The sequence below is a fragment of the Pristiophorus japonicus genome, chromosome 11 (assembly GCF_044704955.1).
Source record: "Pristiophorus japonicus isolate sPriJap1 chromosome 11, sPriJap1.hap1, whole genome shotgun sequence".
Taxonomy (NCBI): Eukaryota; Metazoa; Chordata; class Chondrichthyes; family Pristiophoridae; genus Pristiophorus; species Pristiophorus japonicus.
The window spans coordinates 31,549,999-31,566,947 of NC_091987.1; the positions used below are offsets into that span (position 1 = coordinate 31,549,999).

General features: G+C 46.9%; 1 protein-coding gene across 4 annotated transcripts in view; it reads right to left on the bottom strand.

Moving 5' to 3' along the window:
* Positions 1 to 16,949, bottom strand: part of LOC139276000 (glutamate receptor ionotropic, kainate 1) — a 519,919-nt gene that overhangs the window by 103,789 nt on the left and 399,181 nt on the right. For all 4 annotated transcript variants that reach the window (XM_070893316.1, XM_070893319.1, XM_070893320.1 and 1 more), the window contains 2 exons: positions 10,359 to 10,472; positions 9,717 to 9,920 (listed from right to left, as the gene is read on the bottom strand). In XM_070893316.1, coding sequence (XP_070749417.1) covers positions 9,717 to 9,920; positions 10,359 to 10,472 — 318 coding nt within the window. The remainder of the gene's footprint in view (positions 1 to 9,716; positions 9,921 to 10,358; positions 10,473 to 16,949) is intronic.

Below are 16,949 nucleotides of genomic sequence, written 5' to 3' on the forward strand. Positions count from 1 at the left end.
GTACAGCAGGCGGTTAAGAAAGCAAATGGCATGTTGGCCTTCATAGCGAGGAGATTTGAGTACAGGGGCAATGAGGTGTTGCTACAGTTGTACAGGGCCTTGGTGAGGCCACACCTGGAGTATTGTGTACAGTTTTGGTCTCCTAACCTGAGGAAGGACATTCTTGCTATTGAGGAGTGCAGCGAAGGTTCACCAGACTGATTCCCGGGATGGCGGGACTGACCTATCAAGAAAGACTGGATCAACTGGGCTTGTATTCACTGGAGCTCAGAAGAATGAGAGGGGACCTCATAGAAACATTTAAAATTCTGATGGGTTTGGACAGGTTAGATGCAGGAAGAATGTTCCCAATGTTGGGGAAGTCCAGAACCAGGGGTCACAGTCTAAGGATAAGGGGTAAGCTATTTAGGACCGAGATGAGGAGAAACTTCTTCACCCAGAGAGTGGTGAACCTGTGGAATTCTCTCCCACAGAAAGTTGTTGAGGCCAATTCACTAAATATATTCAAAAAGGAGTTAGATGAAGTCCTTACTACTAGGGGGATCAAGGGGTATGGAGAGAAAGCAGGAATGGGGTACTGAAGTTGCATGTTCAGCCATGAACTCATTGAATGGCGGTGCAGGCTAGAAGGGCCGAATGGCCTATTCCTGCACCTATTTTCTATGTTTCTATGTTTCTAAAGTGGGTTGAGATGTTTCCAATGTCGAAAATAACAACAAGTAAAACATTGGAAATTTTACGAAAATTATTTTCTGCATTTGGCCTCCCTGAAGAAATTGTTTCGGATAATGGACCACAATTTTGTTCAGAAGAATTTGCACAATTCACAAGCAAAAATGGTGTGAAACATACCAAGGTTCCACCATACCACCCTGCTTTGAATGGTGCAGCAGAGCGCACTCTATAAATTGTCAAATGTGCCCTCATAAAACAAATGTTAGATCCAAATCCAAGAAAACGACAGTTGTCATTAGATCACAAATTGGCTAATTTTTTGATTACATATCGAAATACTCCTCATACAAGTACTGGTAGAACGCCAATGGAGTTGTTTCTCAAACGACAGCCACGCACCAGATTCTCATTGTTAAAGCCAAATTTGGCATAGTCTGTAGAAGAGACACAAATTAGACAAAAAGAGAATCACGATAAAGGGAGACTAAAAGAGAGAAAAGTGAAATTAAACCAGAAGGTGAGAGTGAAGAACCATCACCATAAATGGTTAAAGTGGTTACCAGGAAGAGTGGTGAAGATATGTGGTCCTCGCACATATTGGTAAAAATGTTTGATAATGGACAGGTTAGGTTTGTCCATATTGATCATATTTTACCTACAGACATGGAAGGAGTTGAAGGTGGGAATGATTCAATTATTTCTGACTCATCAGATAGTTTTGATATACCAATAGCAAATCCTAAATCCAATGTACTGGAAACAGATCCAGGAGAGAATCAGAATGAAAGTCTGAGTCTAAGTCAGGGAAACAAAGAGCCTGAAGTTAGAGTGAGTGCAAATGAAAAATCAAGGAAATTCCATGGAGGAAAATGTTCCTCAGGATGAGCCTCAAATGAGTGTGAAATCAACACCATGTTTGGAAGGTTCTGTTCGAGAGCGAAGGTATCCTCTTCGAAACAGAAAACAAGTCGTAAAGTTAAATTTGTAAATATGTATAAAAATGAAGTTATTTATGATGTTTGTTATGATGCTTTTTTCATTAAGGAGGGAGAAGTGTGATGTCAGTAAGTGCTGTAAGCTTGTAATGCTTGTAGCTCCATACTGTGGATGTGGACATATTGTGTACTGGAGATGCAGAGTTATAATAAACAGACAGGCAGCTTCCGGTAGCTTCCGGACTGAGAGCCTGCCATCTTAAGAGCTGTGTGTGTGTGCTCTGTGAAGATATCACAGAGTGCACTTCCTTTCGGGGTGGGATCGGGGCACATCGTGGCCTCTCCAAGTAGTGTTAACTTGTTTCAATGCCCCACCCCTTCTGTTAAAGGGGAGGGACTCTGTGAGCTCTGCAGGCCCTTTGATGGCCTCTGCTGGGCCACCAGGGCTAAAGGGTACCAAGGCCGCAGCCCAGCACAGAAACGGAGTGCCGGACTGCACGATCGCGGCCCGGACCCCGCGACATCCTTCGACTGCGGCCCGACCAGTAAGGGGGGGGAGGGGTAAAAAGAAAATGGCGGTAGGCGGCGCAGTGCACCTCCCCTTTAACTTTCGCCCCATGCTGGGTGTGTGGCCCAGTTCGTGACCCGTAAGGCTGGCACGGGCATCATCCCCAGCGGCCTCATGTTGCGCTGGCCAATTTCTCCAATGGGACGAAAAGGAGTCGCTACACATGGCGATGACATCATCATCGCGGGCGCCACGGCCCGGACTGCTACCGTTGGGGCACGGCACGACTGCATTCACGCCTTCGCTAATTCCTGTGCAATTTTGTAGGAGCCGGTAGTGCCCCCCGCCCCCCCGCCCGGGTGAAAACACCTTCGCACCTATTATCGCCCCCAGAGGCGCTGACGGGAGTCACACAACAGGGGAATTCCAGCCCCAGAATGTCAGTTTACTTCATCACTATGGGCATTATCAAGTCCCAAGTCGTATTTCTATCCCTCACTTTATTTGAGCCATAGTACCTCAAAAGGAAGGACACCAAGCAACAGGAAGGACAACAGGATAGATAGATGGCTGCAGAGAGATGATAGATAGTTCATGATAAATTATTGCATTCAAAAGGGTGCTGGACAAGTTACTGAGTGTTACCAACCTCATAGAGAAGGTAGGTGATGGTGGGGGTGGGGGTGATGGTGGGGGTGGGGTGGGGTGGGGTGGGGGTGGGGGTGATGGTGGGGGTGGGGGCGGGGGTGGGGTGGGGGTGGGGGTGATGGTGGGGGTGGGGTTGGGGGTGGGGTGGGGGTGGGGGTGATGGTGGGGGTGGGGTGGGTGGGGTGGGGGTGGGGGCGGGGGTGGGGTTGGGGTGGGGGTGATGGTGGGGGTGGGGTGGGGTGGGGTTGGGGCGTGGTGGGGGTGGGGTGGGGGTGGGGGTGATGGTGGGGTGGGGGTGATGGTGGGGGTGGGGTGGGGTGGGGGTGGGGTTGGGGGTGGGGTGGGGGTGGGGTGGGGGTGGGGGTGATGGTGGGGTGGGGGTGGGGGTGATGGTGGGGTGGGGTGGGGTGGGGGTGGGGGTGATGGTGGGGGTGGGGGTGGGGTGGGGGTGATGGTGGGGGTGGGGGCGGGGGTGGGGTTGGGGTGGGGGTGATGGTGGGGGTGATGGTGGGGGTGGGGGCGGGGGTGGGGGTGGGGTGGGGGTGATGGTGGGGGTGGGGTGGGGTGGGATGGGGGTGGGGTGGGGGTGGGGGTGATGGTGGGGGTGGGGGCGGGGGTGGGGTTGGGGTGGGGGTGATGGTGGGGGTGGGGTGGGGGTGATGGTGGGGGTGGGGGCGGGGGTGATGGTGGGGGTGGGGTGGGGTGGGGGCGTGGTGGGGGTGGGGTGGGGGTGGGGGTGATGGTGGGGTGGGGGTGATGGTGGGGGTGGGGTGGGATGGGGGTGGGGTTGGGGGTGGGGTGGGGGTGGGGGTGATGGTGGGGGTGGGGTGGGGTGGGGGTGGGGTTGGGGCGTGGTGGGGGTGGGGTGGGGGTGGGGGTGATGGTGGGGGTGGGGTGGGGTGGGGGTGGGGTTGGGGGTGGGGTGGGGGTGGGGTGGGGGTGGGGGTGATGGTGGGGTGGGGGTGGGGGTGATGGTGGGGTGGGGTGGGGTGGGGGTGGGGGTGATGGTGGGGGTGATGGTGGGGGTGGGGGTGGGGTGGGGGTGATGGTGGGGGTGGGGGCGGGGGTGGGGTTGGGGTGGGGGTGATGGTGGGGGTGGGGTGGGGGTGATGGTGGGGGTGGGGGTGGGGTGGGGGTGATGGTGGGGGTGGGGTGGGGTGGGGTGGGGGTGGGGTGGGGGTGGGGGTGATGGTGGGGGTGGGGGCGGGGGTGGGGTTGGGGTGGGGGTGATGGTGGGGGTGGGGTGGGGGTGATGGTGGGGGTGGGGGCGGGGGTGGGGGTGGGGTGGGTGCGGGGGTGGGGTTGGGGTGGGGGTGATGGTGGGGGTGGGGGTGGGGGTGGGGGTGATGGTGGGTGTGGGGGTGGGGGTGGGGGTGGGGTGGGGGTGATGGTGTGGACCAGTAGCACCATGACAATATAGGACAGTCTCCATAGATCAACTGGTCTTTTCCTATCCTTCATTATTGTATTACAGTGCCTAAATGAACTAACTAGTCAGTTGTAACTCGACTGGGAATATGTGTCACAAGACCTTACTATCATACTCTTCTCTCTGCCAGCTGATGTACTGACTGCTTGTTGTCACTTTTTCATGGGTTGTATTGATGGGAAATTTATAGACAGCATTGAAATGAAGGAAAATAATAGCAAAGTCAATTGTAACTAAGATTTAAATAACATAGTTAGATTCAAAACAATCAGGTAAATAGTATTTAGTTGAAAAGGTTGAGCATTAACTACATTAAAGGGCTATGAACAATGAATCACTTTTGAAGAACCTAGTCACTGAGCACTAGGAGCAGGTCTGCTGTCCATTATTACCACCTCTGTACTAAAATGGTAGGTTCTTAATGGCCTTAGCAGTTGAGTTATTTTGCTGAAAATTGTGCTGTGTTTTAGAAATTCCATGCAAATATTAATGGTTTAATTTGTGAATAGATAGCTTTTTCTCCATTAATTTTTTGCATTAGCCGAACACTGCTTGTCACCATTTCCAGCAGCAAAATAACCTTGGCACCTTCCTTTCAAACTTCATTAACTCCTACTTAATTCTCCACAGCAAGTCTACAAATGGCATATTCAAAGCTACATTAGGATAAGGAAATACAGCTACAGTTATCAGTTACTCTGACAAATTATGTTCACTGTGTATCACAGATCATTACACAGCTGGTGTATCTCAAACCACAATTTAGGAGAAGATATTATTAACCTGTAGTGCACATGTCATACAAAAAGGGTTAGGAAGTGTTATATATGTAAACCTGTAAATACCATGTTTAATCACCAGAGGGCTCACTCCCTGTAGTCCCAAGGGATCCCACAATCCCTTGGGAGCACCTGTACATAAGGAGGCCTCACAGGCTGGAGAGGCACTCTGAGACCTGTAATAAAGGGCTACTGTCACACCTTACTTTGAGGTTGCAGTATCTGGTCTGACTCTTTATTCAAGACATAACAACTGGCGATGAGATACAGGTGACGAACCCCACTGCAACAATGCAGAGAACCGTGGGCATCCTGGAGAAATTTTTGGAGGGAGATGATTGGGAAACCTTCGTGGAGCGATTCGACCAATACTTCGTGGCCAACGAGCTGGAAGGAGAAGTGAACACTGCCAAACGAAGGGCGATCCTCCTCACCGTTTGCGGGGCACCAACGTATGACCTCATGAAAAAGCGAAACCCACAGAGAAGTCGTACGATGATTTGTGCACACTGGTCCGGGAGCATCTAAACCCAAGGGAAAGCGTTCTGATGGCGAGGTACCGGTTCTACACGTACAAGAGGTCTGAAGACCAGGAAGTGGTGAGCTACATCACCGAGGTAAGGCTCCTTGCAGGACATAGTAAATTTGAAGAACACTTGGAGCACATGCTCAGGGACTTCTTTGTACTTGGCATTGGCCATGAAGTAATACTTCGCAAACGTTTGACTGTAGAGACCCCAACCTTGAGTAAAGCCATAGCGATAGCCCAGGCATTTATTGCCACCAGTGACAATACCAAGCAAATCTCTCAGCACACGAGTGCTGCTGCAAGTACTGTGAACAAAGTAATGTTGTTTTCGAATCATAATGTACAGGGCAGAACTTAAATGCCTGCAGCTGCACGTCCACAGATGATTGAGTCCACCATCAAGGGTGGTGAATGCAAGGTCATTAACACCTTGTTGGTGCTGCGGGGGTGATCATCGTTTCCATTCATGCCGCTTCAAAGGATACGTTTGCAAGGGCTGTGGAACAATGGGACACCTCCAACGCATGTGCAGGTGAGCTGCAAATCCTGCTATTCCTGCAAACCACCATGTTGCAGAGGAGGATAGATCCACGGTGGATCACGACAAACCAGAGCCTCAGACTGAGGAAGCAGAGGTATATGGGGTGCACACATTTACCACAAAGTGTCCCCTGATAATGCTGAAGATTGAACTAAATGGATTCCTGGTGTCAATGGAGCTGGACATGGGCGTGAGCCAGTCCATAATGAGCAAAAAGACTTTCGATAAATTGTGGTGCAACAAGGCCTCAAGGCCAGTCCTGACTCCCATTCGTACTAAACTGAGAACGTACACAAAGGAACTGATTCCCGTAATCAGCAGTGCTACCGTAAAGGTCTCCTACGATGGAGCGGTGCACGAGTTACCACTCTGGGTGGTACCGAGCGATGGCCCCACGCTGTTCGGCAGGAGCTGGCTGGGAAAGATACGTTGGAACTGGGATGACGTCTGACGTCCATCAACGACACTTCATGTGCCCAGGTCCTAAATAGATTCCCCTCGCTGTTCGAACCGGGCATCGGGAAATTCCAAGGAGCAAAAGTGCAGATCCACTTGATTCCGGGGGCGCGACCCATCCATCACAGGACGAAAGCGGTACTGTACATAATGAGAGAGTGGGTGGAGATCGAGCTGGACAGGCTACAACGAGAGGGCATCATTTCGCCGATCGAATTCAACAAGTGGGCCAGTCCGGTTGTTCCAGTCCTCAAGGAAGACGGCACCATCAGAATCTATGGTGATTACAAAGTAACTATCAATCATTTCTCCCTGCAGGATCAATACACGCCGCCTAAAGGCAGACGACCTAGTTGCAACGCTGGCGGGAGGAAAGACGTTCAAGAAACTGGACTTGACCTCAGCCTACATGACGCAGGAGCTGGAGGAATCATCGAAGGGCCTCAACTGCATTAACACGCACAAAGGTCTCTTCATTTACAACAGATGCCCGTTTGGGATTCGATCGGCCGCGGTGATATTCCAGAGGAACATGGAAAGCTTGCTGAAGTCGGTCCCGCGCACCATGGTCTTCCAGGACGACATCTTGGTTACAGGTCGGGACACCGTCGAGCATCTGCAGAACCTGAAGGAGGTTCTTAGTCGGCTTAATCGTGTGGTGCTCAGGTTAAAACGCTCGAAGTGCGGTTTCCTGGTGCCTGAAGTGGAGTTCCTGGGGAGAAGAATTGTGGCTGACGGCATCAGGCCCATCGATTTGAAGACGGAGGCAATCAAGAACGCACAGACCACAGAACGTGACGGAGCTGCGGTCGTTTCTAGGATTCCTGAACTACATTCGTAACTTCTTACTGGGTCTTAGCACATTGTTAGAACCACTGCACTCTTTACTTTGTAAAGGAGATGAATGGGTATGGGGTAAAAGCCAAGAAAATGCCTTTGAAAAAGCTAGGAAACTGTTATGCTCAAACAAATTGCTTGTGTTGTACGATCCATGTAAGCATTTGGTACTAGCATGTGATGCGTTGTCATATGGTGTCGGGTGTGTATTGCAACAAGCTAATGAATTTGGGCAATTGCAACCGGTTGCTTATGCATCCAGGAAGTCTATCTAAGGCTGAGAGGGCCTACAGCATGATCGAAAAAGAAGCGTTAGCAAGTGTTTACGGGGTAAAGAAAATGCATCAATATCTGTTTGGGCTCAAATTTGAATTGGAAACCGACCTAAGCCACTTATATCCCTCTTTTCTGAAAGTAAGGGGATAAATACGAATGCATCGGCCCGTATCCAGAGATGGGCGCTCACGTTGTCCGCATACAACTGCGCCATCCGCCACAGGCCAGGCACAGAAAACTGTGCCGATGCTCTCAGTAGGCTGCCATTGCCCACCACAGGGGTGGAGATAGCACAGTCCACAGATTTAGTTATGGTAATGGAAGCATTCGAGAGTGAGCAATCACCTGTTACCGCCCGACAGATTAGAACCTGGACGAGTCAGGACCCCTTACTGTCCTTAGTAAAAAATCTGTGTGCTCCACGGGAGTTGGTCTAGTGTCCCATTAGAGATGCAGGAAAAAATAAAGCCGTACCAGCGGTGCAGAGGTGAAATGTCTATACAGGCAGACTGCCTCCTATGGGGTAATCGGGTACTGGTGCCAAAAAAGGGCAAGGACACCTTCATTAGTGACCTCCACAGTACCCACCCAGGCATCGTAATAATGAAAGCGATAGCCAGATCCCACGTGTGGTGGCCCGGTATTGATGCAGACTTAGAGTCCTGCGTGCACAAATGTAATACATGTTTACAGTTAAGCAATGCACCCAGGGAGGCGCCACTAAGTCTATGGTCCTGGCCCTCCAAACCGTGGTCCAGGATCCATGTCGACTATGCAGGCCCATTCTTGGGAAAAATGTTCCTAGTGGCTGTAGATGGGTACTCCAAATAGATTGAATGTGTGATAATATCGGCAAGCATGTCTGCTGCCACCATTGAAAGTCTGCGGGCTATGTTTGCCACGCACAGCCTGCCTGATGTCCGTGTGAGTGACAATGGGCCGTGCTTCACCAGTGCTGAGTTCAAAGAGTTCATGGCCCGCAATGGGATCAAACATGTCACATTTGCCCCGTTTAAACCAGTGTCCAACAGTCAGGCAGAGCGAGCAGTGCAAACAATCAAGCAGAGCTTGAAGAGGGTAACTGAAGGCTCACTGCAGACTTGCCTTTCCAGAGTCCTGCTTATTTATCACACAAGACCCCACTTGCTCACTGGGGTTCCCCCACTGAACTGCTTATGAAAAGGCTCCCGTTAGTCCACCCTGATCTACTCGAACAGGTAGAGAGCAGGCGGCTTCAACAGAATACATATCATGATCTCGCAAATGTGTCACGCAAAATCGAGATTAATGATCCTGTATTCATGTTGAACTACAGACAAGGTCCCAAGTGGCTTCCTGGCACTGTCATGCTCAGAAGGGATTAGGGTGTTTCTGGTCAAACTTTCAAATGGACTCACCTGCAGGAAACACTTGGGCCAAACCAAACTCAGATTCACAAACTATCCAGAACAACCCACAATAGATGCTACCTTTTTCGACCCTCGAACACATACACAAGTGGCAACCGGCCCAGCGGTTGACCACGAAGCATAACCCATCACCCGCAGCAACTCAGCAGAACTCATCACGCCCAGCAGCCCAGCAAGGCCAGCTATGCAGTAGCCCAGCGAGGGCCCAACAAACGACTCACCAAAACCAGCATTTGCACCGAGACGATCAACCAGGGAAAGGAAGGCCCCAGATCTACTCACAATGTAAATAGTTACACTATTGACTTGGGGGGAGGGGGGGGGAGTGTTGTTATATATGTAAACCTGTAAATACCATGTTTAACCACCAGAGGGCTCACCCCCTGGAGTCCCAAGGGATCCCACAATCCCTTGGGAGCACCTGTATATAAGGAGGCCTCACAGGCTGGAGAGGCACTCTGAGATCTGCAATAAAGGGCTATGGTCACACCTTACTTTGAGCTTGCAGTATCTGGTCTGACTCTTTATTCAAGACATAACAGGAAGTATAATACATTTTAAAAGCAATATTTTTATTGAGGAACGTTCAGAGGCACATTCTTTTGACGGTTGCAGGATATCAGAGATCCAGGTAAAGCAAACTAACAGTATGAAGTATAACATGGCCTTAAAGGCTATGAGTATAGTCACTTACATGATCAATGAGCTCTCCAACCATCCCATTCCACTCGCTTTTCTCATTCTGTGCCCCATACTTTCCATCAGCTACAAGTTTAACTTCATAAGTGAAGCCAAGAATGTTTGATAACTCTTTCAACAAGTCAAGGCAATAACCTTCAAAACGATCATTCCCATAAAGAGGCTTGTCAGATTTCTTATGCATCACGTAGGGGTCTTCCTACAGAACACAACCAATGAATGAAATCTGTTAGAACATTATCAGACAATTCTAATATATTACTTCTTGCAATTAGCTTGAAAGACTATAATAGAAACATCGAAATTTACAGTGCAGAAGGCCATTTCGGCCCATCGTGTCCGCGCCGATGCTACTGATGAAGGAAGCAACAGATCAGACTAGTAATAGCTGTGTTTTCCCATTCACATTTGCAATTCTATATTTTTTCACCTATAACTCCATTACAGACCATCAGAACTTTATCATTGTTACCCTGTTTGCCCAACCCCAAAGGCTGCTGTAGGTTTTATCCTAATTATAAAGGGGCAATTATCAACAATAATTCTTACTAAGATTGTTTTGTTTATGTGTGTGTGCTTTGTAGTTTTAATACCATAATGTTAAGGCAATTTTGCAACAACAAATTAACAAGCTTACCAAAATAGTGGTGACTAAAAGAGTCTTATTGGCTAAAGAGTCGGTAATATTGGGGGACTTGTCCTTCAGGTTGTCTGTCATGTTAAGTCCTGTCTTCGAATTCCAGATTCCAATCTATGAAACATATTGATTAATAAAATTAGCTTTTCAGGGCCAAAACCTTTGTTTAGCAGTCAATATGCTGTTAAAACCTAATCCAAAAAGGATTGAACTTTTAATGGGGTATTTAACAGCGTAATTACTGTGGAAGAGCGATGTTTTCGACAATTTCTATGATTTGACAGGTTACACTGATTGCCGGATCTGTGGGGAGGGGCACAGCACAGCCTGTGGAGGGGAGTGAAGGACAGACCACAACATCAGGATTTCCGCATTAGGCTGCACATGCACTAAATCCTGACGGTGTGGTCAGCTTCAAAGGCAAAATGACAGCGAACGCTGCCAGTTCACCATCAAATTCTGGGCCATTATTTCCCAGAACATTTTTTCACTTCAAACACATGTCAGAATATAATGGACCAATCAAAGTCCAAACCTACTTTTCCCAACAAAATTCCCAACAATTTGAATTTGTTTTAGCTTCAGCATAGGTTTACATGAAATAAATGCTGTAACTTGGAGCCTCAATTTCTGCAAATTGTGCTGATTAACAACACAGACCGAAACAATGGAATGTGTTGTTCAGATTTTGTATAACTGACCAAATCGTGTAAGATCCCTTGGTCAGAAATCTATGAAACATATTAATTAATAAATGAAATTAAAAAGTGAATTAAATGATGCCATTTTCTCATATATTGCAAAGTCAACAATTGATTGACAGGTGGGTAGGGCACAAGTAGGGCAGTTTCCACCAGCTAAATACCCTCCTCTCATTACATTGTGCTACTCTTGCACTGCATCAACCAGAGCAGTGCTAATTGATTTTTAAGAATAATTCTAAAGGGGAGCCGCAGTTTTACTGTATTGCCGTGAATTGCGGGAAAGCAGAGATCTGAACATGTCTATTTATACACGGGTATGGCGCATTGATTTCTGGTCTTCTACATTTTTTAGTGATAGAGAAGATGTGAGGAAACACTTGGATCTTTCCAATGATTACAATTTGAATGGTGGTAAAGCGGACGGCCAGAATAAACTTTAATAAAAATAAATTTGAAAAATATGTTTCCCACAGTGAATTGCTTTCAAAGTGATATATTGCATCATTTAGAGATAACCTGGGAATCGGTGCAACTTCCAGAGCCATAAATGCTTATCGTACATTGTACTAGAGGTGATTTTGGATTTTGAAACAAAATGTTTCACTTAATGTAAAAAATACTTACACTAGAACTAAACTAAGCACAACAAACCATAGAAACTACACAAGCTAAATACACATCACTTCTTAGTACAAACCTTCTGCCATACTTTACTGTAGTGATAAGGAGTTTCACCAGAAGGCTTGTAAGAAATAAAGGAGCTCGTTAAAGTAAAAAGATCTTACTATTGTATTAGAACAAAAAGAAAAAGAGGAATCAAAGAAATGATAATAAATAGTTGTGTGCAATTTATTATAACCAATCCAGAAGCCATCATGTTTATTCCATATTTTCCAGTGTCTTCTGTAAATGACAGGTTTACTGTTACATTGGTCAGTAACAAGGGCTCTCGGTGAAGCTATTGATATTGATGCCTGTTCCATTTTGTACATCAGATATTGTCCTTGTATTCGGCATCATTGGCCACTCCTGTAGGCACACCCCTCAACCCCACAAACCGGAGTGTGCCCTTACGCTGCCCAGTATCTAGATAAATGTAATGGGTCCAACTTAGAGCCCTTGTCACTATATTTAGGGTTACTGGATTTTTATGTACTGCCGCGTGATTGACTTGACTTTGGTCGGCAGATGAATCAATGCATTAGATTGTGCCTCAGGCTATAATGTGCAAGACAGGCTTATTAAACATTAAACAGACAATAGGCCAGTGTTCAGCACATTACAACTCGTATTTATATGGCAGCTTTAACATAGGGAAATATCCCAAAGTGTTTCACAGAGGCAAAATCAAAAATCAATGTCTAGCCAAAGAAGAACAAAAATACAAATATTGCAGATGCTGGAAATCTGAAATAAAAATAGAAAATGCTGGAAATACTCAGCAGGTCAGGCAGCATCTGAGGAGAGAGAAACAGTTAGCATTTCAGGTCAATGAACCTTCATCAGAACTGAAAAATGATAAAGATATAACAGGCTTTAAGCAAGTGCAGAGTCAGCAAAAGGGGGGATGGGAGGGAAGCAGAAATACTGTGATAAAGTGGAAAGTAGAAGAGATTAAAGACAAAAGGGATGATGGTGTGAGGTAAAAATAGTTGGTATTGGGACAAGTAAAGGAAGAAAAGATGAGTCAAGAAGCGGTGTAGATGGGAATAACAGAATCATCCACAGCTGCCATCTGAACAAATGGGGGGAGAGGTTATGATCAGAAATTGTTGAATTCAATGTTGCATACAGAAGGCTGTACAATGTATAAATTGAAAGATGAGGTGCTGTTCTTCAAACTTACATTGAGCTTCAGTGGAACAGTGCAGGAGGCCAAGGATGGAGAGGTCAGAATGGAAATGGAGCAGAGAATTAAAGTGACAGGTGACCGGAACCGTGGGGTCACGTTTAGTGACTGAACGGAGGTGTTCCGCAAAGCGGTCACCCAATCTGTGTTTGGTCTCCCCAATACATTTTGAGCAGCGAATAGCATATACTAAATTACAAGAAGTATAAGTAAATCACTGTTTCACCTGGAAGGAGTGTTTGGGGCCCTGGACAGTGGGAAGGGAGGAGGTAAAAGGGCAAGTGTTGTATCTCCCGCGTTTGCATGGGAAGTTGACATGGGAAAGGGAGGGGGTGTTGGGGGTGATTGTGGAGTGGACCAGGGTGTCATGGAAGGAACAGTCCCTTCAGAATGCTGAAAGAACAACTTGCATTTAAATAGCGCCTTTAACATAGCAAAATACCCCAAGGTGCTTTACAGAAGTGTTATCAAACAAAGTTTGACACCGAATTACATAAGGAGATATTAGGGCATATGACCAAAGGCTTGGTCAAAAAGGTAGGTTTTAAGGAGCGTCTTAAAGGAGGAAAGAGAAGTAGCGAGGGGGAGAGGTTGAGCGAGGGAATTACAGAGCTTCGGGCCTCGGCATAGAAACATAGAAACATAGGCCCCAAGTTTCTACATGATTTGCTCCTGATTTTTAGGAGCAACTGGTGGAGAACGGAGTATCTTAGAAATCGGAATTCTCCACATTTAAGTTTTCTGCAGTTCTAGTCAGGTAGAACAGTTTCACTTTTGAACAGAATTTTTTTTTCAAAAGGGGGCGTGTCCGGCCACTGACGCCTGATTTGAAAGTTTCCACAGTGAAAACGTACTCCAAACTAACTTAGAATGGAGCAAGTGAAGATTTTTGTACGCTTGAAAAAACCTTGTCTACACATTAAAAAATCAGGCGCAGGTTACAAATTAGGCGTCGGGAACGAGGTGGGGGGGGGGGAGGGGGGGGGAAGGGAAGTCATTAAATTCTACAATAAATCCTTAGTTATACTTATACAAATATTATACAAATAAATCCAACCTGAATAAAAATTTATAAGCAAAGAAAAGATTAAATAAACCATGTTCCTACCTGTGTGAAAGTGCTTCAGGCAGGCCTTTCAGGCAGCGGTTTGCCGTCAGGACCGACCGACGGCAGGGGGAGGGAGAAAGCTGCAAGAAGCCTCAGTGCTGATCATGGAAGGGCAATGTGGTTTTATTAAAAAAATTTAAAAATTGAACAGCTACAAAGAATTTGAATAGTCTCAAACAAGTGCATGTGTCTCGTTTATCACAGACTATCTTTAATTACAGAATGAGTGGTAGAGATTGAAACGCTAACGAGTTGTCAAGGCTGAATTAAAATGCACAGTTGCTGCAGTAACACTGGTTAAAGAGCCAACATTAATTCAGCAGGTGATTTATTCAGCATTGCTGCTAAAAGCACTCCCTCACACACAGAAATATCAAGAAAATTAAAATACAAATCTTTGCAAGGGTTCAATAAACAAATTTTCACTTTTTCTGCGGCACTTTTTAAAATGGCCGAGTGCCAATGTTTACTTCAGACTGCGCGTGCGCGAACGCTTCAACGCGCACGCGCAGGGTTGCCGGCACCAAAAAAACTGATTTAAATTGTACCCGCCCCCTCCTACATACAAAATCGGCGCGAGTGGTAGGCTCTGCCCCCTGTGCGCCGCGCCAAGCAGACATCGAGCTCCAAGCTCGAGAATACCGCGTTCTTTTTCAGGCGCTGTTTTCGGCGTGAAAAACAGGCGCCCAGCCCTGAGGGGCGCCTTTTTCGCGCGTGTGGAAACTTGGGGCCATAGAAAATAGGTGCAGGAGTAGGCCATTCGACCCTTCGAGCCTGCACCACCATTCAATAAGATCATGGCTGATCACTCCCTCAGTACCTCTTTTCAGCTTTCTCTCCATACCCCTTGATCCCTTTAGTCATAAGGGCCATATTTAACTCCCTCTTAAATATATCCAATGAACTGGCATCAACAACTCTTTGAGGTAGGGAATTCCACAGGTTAACAACTCTCTGAGTGAACAAGTTTCTCCTCATCTCAGTCCTAAATGGCCTACCCCTTATCCTAAGACTGTGTCCCCTGGTTCTGGACTTCCCCAACATCGGGAACATTCTTCCTGCATCGAACCTGTCCAGTCCCGTCAGAATCTTATATGTTTCTATGAGATCCCCTCTCATCCTTCTAAACTCAAGTGTATAAAGGCCCAATTGATCCAGTCTCGCCTGATATGTCAGTCCAGCCATCCCGGAAATCAGTCCGGTGAACCTTCGCTGCACTCCCTCAATAGCAAGAACATCCTTCCTCAGATTAGGAGACCAAAACTGGACACAATAGTCCAGGTGAGGCCTCACCAAGGCTCTGTACAACTGCAGTAAAACCTATACTCAAATCCCCTAGCTATGAAGGCCAACATACCATTTGCCTTCTTCACCACCAGCTGTACCTGTATGCCAACTTTCAATGACTGATGAACCATGACACCCAGGTCTCGTTGCACCTCCCCTTTCCTAATCTGCCGCCATTCAGATAATATTCTGCCTTCGTGTTTTTGCCCCCAAAGTGGATCACCTCACATTTATTCACATTATACTGCATCTGCCATGCATTTGCCCACTCACCTAACCTGTCAAAGTCACCCTGCAGCCTCTTAGCGTCCTCCTCACAGCCCACACCGCCACTCAGTTTAGTGTCATCTGTAAACTTGGAGATATTACACTCAATTCCTTCATCTAAATCATTAATGTATATTGTAAAGAGCTGGGGTCCCAGCACTGAGTCCTGTGGCACCTCACTAGCCACTGCCTGCCATTCTGAAAAGGACCTGTTTATCCCGACTCTCTGCTTCCTGTCTGCCAACCAGTTCTCTATCCACGTCAGTATATTACCCCCAATACCATGTGCTTTGAGTTTGCACATCAATCTCTTGTGTGGGACCTTGCCAAAGGCCTTTTGAAAGTCCAAATACACCATATCCACTGGTTTTCCCTTGTCCACTCTGCTAGTTACATCCTCAAAAAATTCCAGAAGATTTGTCAAGCATTATTTCCCTTTCATAAATCAATGCTGACTTGGACCAATCCTGTCACTGCTTTCCAAATGTGCTGCTATTTCATCTTTAATAATTGATTCCAACATTTTCCCCACTACTGATGTCAGGCTAACCGGTCTATAATTATCTGTTTTCTCTCTCCCTCCATTTTTAAAAAGTGGTGTTACATTAGCTACCCTCCAGTCTATAGGAACTGATCCAGAGTCGATAGACTGTTGGAAAATGATCACCAATGCAGCCACTATTTCTAGGGCCACTTCCTTAAGTACTCCGGGATACAGACTATCAGGCCCTGGGGATTTATCGGCCTTCAATCCCATCAATTTCCCTAACACAATTTCCCGCCTAATAAGGATATCCTTCAGTTCCTCCTTCTCTCTAGACCCTCGGTCCCCTAATACTTCCGGAAGGTTATTTGTGTCTTCCTTCATGAAGACAGAACCAAAGTAGTTGTTCAACTGGTCTGCCATTTCTTTGTTCCCCATTATAAATTCACCCGAATCTGACTGCAAGGGACCTACATTTGTCTTTACTAATCTTTTTCTCTTCACATATCTATAGAAGCTTTTGCAGTCAGTTTTTATGTTCCTGGCAAGCTTCCTCTCATACTCTATTTCCCCCTCCTAATTAAACCCTTTATCCTCCTCTGCTGAATTCTAAATTTCTCCCAGTCCTCAGGTTTGCTGCTTTTTCTGGCCAATTTATATGCCTCTTCCTTCGATTTAACACTATCCTTAATTTCCCTTGTTAGCTGAAGGCAGCTGAATGCACGGCCACCAATGGTGGAGGGATGAAAATCGGGTATGCATATGAGGCAAAAATTGGAGGAGCACAGACATCTTGGAGGGTTGTAGAGCTGGAGGAGGTTACAAAGATAGGGAGGGATGAGGCAATGGAGGGATTTGAAAAGAAAGATGAAAATTTTGAACTTCGAGGTGT